Here is a 6,613-nt window from a genome sequence, read left to right on the forward strand (position 1 = left end):
ACTGAGGCCGGTGTTACACTATCATATTTCTTTGTCAAAGTTCATATATCAAATAATTATTTCAAAGAAATTTGATGAAGTAATAGGGAACTTTGTCAAATCTCGACTGTCGTCAAATAAATATGATAAAATCTAGGGCTTCGCCGTAGATTTGATCATAAAAGTCGTTCGTCTTCTGTTCACTGCAATGTGAAATGTAACCGCTTCGAGCGCTACCGTCGCTACAGCTATTTGACGTCTCTGTAGTGTGTTCGTAAACATAGCTTCAAATTCGGTTCGTTCCTTCGACTCTTTCTTTTTTTTTTTCATAAACTTGCTTCGACTACGGTGGGGGGCGGGGCAAGAAGCACAGTGCATGCTATTAATTGTGTGTTGGTGGGCAGATGGAAAGTGCTGCAGGCGACTTCATGTCCACAACCACATTTAACAGCCGTCCACCTCCACACCTAGAAACATCCAGGCAGCTTTTCAGCGAGCTTGAGTAGAAGATGTAGTCTCACTTTAAAATAAAAAGTCATTTCTTAGCTTTCCATTCTACTTTGTCTATTTTCGAACTCTGGGTGCCACAAGTTAAAAAGCGCTTCATCAGTTTCGTACTTTTTATTAATTTTGTAATTGTTGGAACACAATTCAATTAATTAAATTATTCTAAATTAAAAATAGTTCTTATTGTCCATATAGTATACTAAACATTTATTTACCTTCACATATTCCTCCTTCACTGCTTTATAAATCGCTTCACACGTTTCTGGAATTATTTTGTTTAATGTGCAATGTGATATTCGAGTGCTGTGTTGTAAACTAGACTAGCTCTCTCATGTATCACGAAATCGCAGTGTCACCTGCACATATAGCAGTTATCAAGAGTGTTCTGTTTTGTAATATGAGAAACCACTGTACTGAGCAGATACTGAAATACACTGTATCCATTCGTAAGTAACTTATATATTAGGACTTGACTTCCTCCACTTGCTGCTGAATTTTGCTGAATGCTTTTATCATCTCGACGTAATACCTAAGGCTTCATCCAAGTATGTTTCCGAACCAAGCGGGGTGGCGCAGTGGTTAGCACACTGGACCCGGTTCAAACCCGTCTCCGACCATCCTGATTTAGGTTTTCCGTGATTTCCGTAAATCGTTTCCGGCTAATGCCGGGATGGTTCCTTTGAAACGGCACGGCCGATTTCCCTCCCATTCCGTCCTTAATTCGAGCTTGTGCTCCGTCTCTAATGACCTCGTTGTCGACGGGACATTAAACACTAATCTCCTACTCCCAGTATGTTTCCTTTTTTGTCGCCGCATTTCTTCCAGTTACACACAATATATAATTGTAGTACTAGCAACTGCAGCACGTAATAAGTTCTCATCCGCCATCTTGAAATTTGACGAAAAATATGACGACAGTGTAACACCCCTTTTTAGCGCCATCTTTGTCTACCGCGCGGTCTCAGGCGTCTTGTCACGGTCCGCGTGGCTGCCTCCGTCGGAGGTTCGCGTCCTCCCTCGGGCATGGGTGCAGTGTTGTCTTTAGCGTAAGTTTAAGTTAGATTAAGTAGTGCGTAAGCTTAAGGACCGATGACCTCAGCAGTTTGGTCTATAAGACCTTATCACAAATTTCCAAATCTTTGTCAAAGAAATTTGATGAATATTTTATCATATTTCTTTGACAAAGAAATATGATAGTGTAATACCAGCCTTAGTGGTGACAGGTGGCGTTTTCAGGTCAATCGCGTTTTATGCTCCATCGGAGAGATTGCCGTTGGCGGGTATGGCGTGAAACGTCTGAAAAGAAACACAGTGCATCAATAGTCAGGAGGGCCCCAGGCCAGAGTAGTACGGTCTGACGAATATTTTCGTGGCATTCTGTGATTGATCTTGTCATTCTAGAAGGCACAATGGATCAACACAAGTATGCCTCTATTGTTTAGGATCACACCCATCCCTGCATGTGCAGTTTGTTTTTCTTAGGCACGATGGCATCTACAAGCAGGACAATCCAACGTGTCACACAACTCGCAGTGTGCAAGCGTGATTCGGAGAGCACCAGGATGACTTTACAGCGCTCCCCTGGCCACCGAACACCTCGAATTTAAACCCAATCAATCTGTGGGACCACAATCAGGCCGTTCGCGCCATGGATCCTCCACAGAAAAACCTAGGGTAGCTGCCACGGACCGCAGTTGCAAGGCTCCAGGCTCCTATCGGTGCCTTCCAAAACATCACCGACTCTTCCTGCACGTCTCGCAGGATATATAGTATATATCTAAGTTCGGCCGCCAAATGCAAGTCTTATTTCAGGCGACGCCACATTGGGCGACTTGCGTTCCGGTGATGAGGATGAAATCATGATGAGGACAACAGAACACCCAGTCCACAAGCGGAGAAAATCACCAGCCCAGCCGGGAATCGAACCCGGGCCTGCTACATGGGAAGCAAGCACGTTACCAGCCAGCTAAGCAGACAGACAATGAAACACAATTTTTGTGCCATACGCGTTTCACGTTTATTCTTTGTAAGACATCATCAGTGGCAGATTCCGTGGATGTTTATCTAGATTTGTGTTTTCGTTTTCTTGTTGTCGCTGTTCTGCTCCGTATAACTGCCATCTTAAATTTTATTGTTAGACTTCGCAGCACTAGGAACTCAATACTCGTTTTGATAAAACGATGCTCCCAAAATAAAATTTATAACGTACCGTAATTTTATACGCAGCTGAGCACCATAGAACTACAAAAGTTGAAAACGTAGTCATTCAGTTGTTTGACTGGACAGTCTACCATAACACGCAGCCTCTATGGGCGAAGATTCCCACGCTGTTGAATTTCCACACCTGACAATAGACGTTTCTTCTTCGTCCAAGAGGGATAAAAAGATTTTTTTTTCTTTTTTAACAAATATTCAAATACGATTTCTGACGAGAAATACGCTGCGCAATCTTTTCTTATACAGGGTGATTACGTGATGATCTTACTGCAATTTTTTCTTATAAAGAGTGATTTCGTGATGATGTTACACACTTTCAGGGATGATGAAGGGTAAATGCGTCATTTTGGTGTAAGGGACCGTGGTCCGGAATCGACGAAGTCGGAAGTTGTAAGCGATAATCGTTCCGACACCCCTTGACAGTGGACCTCTTCTACTGCAAACTCCTTGCTTTCCACATTTTGGGAGGAGATAGTGTGGTCAATAACAAGAAAACTTGGGCTCTAAAGTGCATACCTTTTTGTTCAGTAAAAGAGATGTGTTTCACAGTAGCTGTTCGCATCCTACCATAGACGTATAAATTCAGAATCAATTTATAGGAAACTTGATGTAGTAAAGAATATTGACTAAAAGCAACAAGTGTACCCATCGCCTTAAACCTAATTCGTCATTCAGCGAGATACTAACATGATTTCCCCCACCCCTCGTCCTCACCGGCAAGCTGAGATCCTAGGCACATTTCTGACTGCACTAATCCTTCATTACAGAACTGCCAGAGAGCCACCGATGTAGATGACTTTTGAAACTATTTACGAATGGATAGTAAATAATTTGATATTTTATTGGATACCATCAGGAACAAAATCAGCTTCTTGCAGGCTCTGAGATGATGAAGACCTGCCATTACAGTCAAAAACTGTCACGATTTTCTTCTGGAAAAATTGGTTTGCTAAGAGCAACTAGCTGCTCAAATGCCTCTGTCTTCAAATTATGATTAATGTGTACTTACCACATGCTCTGTTGACTTTCATTTCTTGGTACAGTATCGAGAATCCACCATGACTGTGTTGCGTACATCCAAATGGTCTGACAGCAGGTGTGTAGGCCGCATTTAGGCCGGGGCCACACGAGCGGAATAGCTGCGGAACGCCAGACGCGCGGTAAATGACCGCACCGCTATGGCGCATGGGGCAGATGCAGCAGTCCACACGGGGCGGAACGTCTGCGGCTGCGGAATTTTGCCGCTTGCCAGCCGCATCGCCCATAGCGAGGCGGAAAACCCGCTGCGGCACACGCAGCGCTATGGGCCATGAGAATCAATTGGGCATTTCACACGGGCGGTGCGACAGGTGTGCGGAGAAGGGCCAGCTGACAGCAGTCAGTGCTGAGAGCGGAGTAGAGTGGCCATTTGCAGCAGGCAGTTGCGTGCTCCGTTCCGTGTGACTACAAAGTGACTCCCACGATGTGCCCACTAGACATTGAGAAAATAGATATGGAGATTCTGATAATGGAAATGGAAAAAAGGCCTTGTATTTGGGATGTAAGGACCGAGGAATACAAAGACAGACATAAGAAGGATGCAGCATGGCATGAAATCTGCTGTGCATTATTCGATGATTTCGCAGATCATTCAAGCACAGAGAAAAAATCCGTTGGTAAGTTTTTCGTCCACTTTTAGAATAATGGATTTGGAATCCATTGGGAATATTCTTCCACTCCTCCTCTGTCGGCCGAGGCAGACACTTGTCACACAGGCAGCCCCAAATCGCACAGCACACTTTCCTCACTATGTCACTGGCTGTTGACTTGCCTATTCTGTATGTATAGTGCAGATCAACTAAGTGACAACCAGTAGCCAAATACCTAAAACCAAAGATATAAATGTATAAAAATTACGTTCAATATTTAGTCATTATTTAATGATGTTAAAGATTTTAAAGTTACATTAAATTTCCGTTTCCTTTTTTCTCCTTTGTAGGCCAGAAGGCACAACAAAAGTGGCGTAACATTAGGGACTATTATCGGAAATATGTAAGGAAAGTGAAGAAATCTGGTTCAGAAGCAGTAAGAATATTAAAATACGTGTACGCTGACCAGCTGGGGTTCTTGTCACCTTCATTTAAAGTTAATTGATGTTTCTTATCCTCAAAAGACAGATTTACATCTAACATTTCATTAATAAAGAAAAGAGAATTAAATTTGTTCGTTTATTGACCTAATAATTATCTTTTTTTTTTAATTGAAATGAAAGTGTGAAAGTGTTGTTAAAACTAGTGATAGACATTACTGGGTTTCTTTAATTTTAGCTGAGATAATTTTTGGCTGAGACAGGATACTTACACATTAGAATTCACTTACCTTAAAGTTATAGCAAGCATTTCCATTGAAGGTATAGCGAGTCTCATATTCGTGTCTTGCTTCTGTAAAGCGTTTCTAAGCGTGTGATGTAATTCATCGAAGCTTGAGAAAGACATTCGGAAATAGTTACAAAATTTCATTTCATCCTCTCGTAGATCGTTAAATATAACGTGAAACGCTCCTTGCTACAACCGACTACTCACCACTGGATGCACCCAGTACTTTCGGTGTATTTTTCTCTTTTTCAGTATTTTTAACCCTACGTATGCCACTACTGCACAGTGTCGAGCATCCATCGCGACTACCGGATTAAACAAAAAAAAGAAGGAGAGAACAATTCAGTCTATTTGCTTGGCCTCCTCGCGGCTACGAAGCGAACTATCTTCATTCTAAGAACATTTCGCGCTGTACTAGAATGAAAAGTGTATTTTTTTCTCGTCTCTATTGTCATTTAATTGCAAGGTAAACAGTTACCAGGTCGACTTTACTTACTTTCTTAAAAATTGTGTTGATAATAGTTATTTAATGTTTCGTGAATGAAACAGTGTAGACAAGAAAAAATGACACATAAAGCAAATCATAGACGACATGCGGAAAATAAACGCGGCACAACTCTGCATTGTGAGCGAGAATACCCTCGAGCGTGGCGCGCCGTAGGCAGCTGCGGCCAAGCGCCAATATATATCACTCAATTACTCGAGACTGGAAAGAGATATGGCTCTCCTTCCAATGTTAAAAACAATTTCGATATCTTAGCTACAATTCGTACGCAGCATTATACGACCTCAAATGCACCAAACGCAAAGTAGCCAGCGACGACATTTTTTACTGCAAACTTTTCAAAATACGCGCTGTATTTTACTTAATTATGATGTATCACGATAACCATGGGCAGCAGCGAAAAGAAAACCAGTTCGTTATCAAGCTGTGATATCAGGCTATAACACGCGTAAAAATAAATTTTTTTCGTCGAATAGTTTCCTCACAATCGAATGAGAGAGATTGCGTAGCGCAGAACACAGACGAATTACAAAACAGTGGTTTTTAATTTTTTACACGAAAAGTATAAGTTGTAATGAGAAACTAACTACATGGACGGATGTAGCTTTCCTTCGTTTACATGAAACAATTTTTTCGAGACAAAATAGATGACTAGATATTTGGCTCTCCGCACGAACATTCCGCAGCTAGCCGCATGGGTACAGGACTCTGCGTCTAGCCGCAGGCCGTCGACCGTTGCGGAAACAATCCGCTCGTGTGGCCCCGGCCTTAACTGACGTCTTACGTGTGCACCTGGCTATTCTATGTAGAAGTGGTCAGAACCAAGGACGAATCGCAGCAGTTTATCGCTACGTCGTGCGATGTGTTGGATCGCACGTGAGTGATTTAGTCGCTGATCGCAGCGATCGTTCGGTGATCGCACTTATTTCCAAACTGTGCGATATATCACATGCGATGCACACAATCTGGCTCCCTATCTGCGACTCGTTTATCTAGGTATTAAGCTTGTTTGTGTAGTTTCGTTTCCTCTCTCCCACGTGGAATACGAATC

General features: G+C 42.4%; 1 protein-coding gene across 1 annotated transcript; it reads left to right on the forward strand.

The window, feature by feature from the left end:
- The first annotated feature begins 4,165 nt into the window (after positions 1-4,165).
- LOC126188460 (uncharacterized) lies at positions 4,166-4,836 on the forward strand. Its single transcript, XM_049930064.1, has 2 exons — positions 4,166-4,358; positions 4,682-4,836. Exons 1-2 carry the CDS (start codon positions 4,166-4,168, stop codon positions 4,834-4,836), a joined length of 348 nt encoding a protein of 115 aa, XP_049786021.1.
- The last annotated feature ends 1,777 nt before the right edge of the window (positions 4,837-6,613 follow it).

This window comes from Schistocerca cancellata, chromosome 5 (assembly GCF_023864275.1).
Source record: "Schistocerca cancellata isolate TAMUIC-IGC-003103 chromosome 5, iqSchCanc2.1, whole genome shotgun sequence".
In the NCBI taxonomy this organism is placed as follows: domain Eukaryota; kingdom Metazoa; phylum Arthropoda; class Insecta; order Orthoptera; family Acrididae; genus Schistocerca; species Schistocerca cancellata.

Coding starts and splice junctions, on each gene's coding strand:
- LOC126188460 (XM_049930064.1), top strand. CDS start 4,166: ATGTGCCCACTAGACATTGAGAAAATAGATATGGAGATTCTGATAATG. Junction 4,359..4,681: donor CACAGAGAAAAAATCCGTTG/GTAAGTTTTTCG, acceptor TCTCCTTTGTAG/GCCAGAAGGCACAACAAAAG.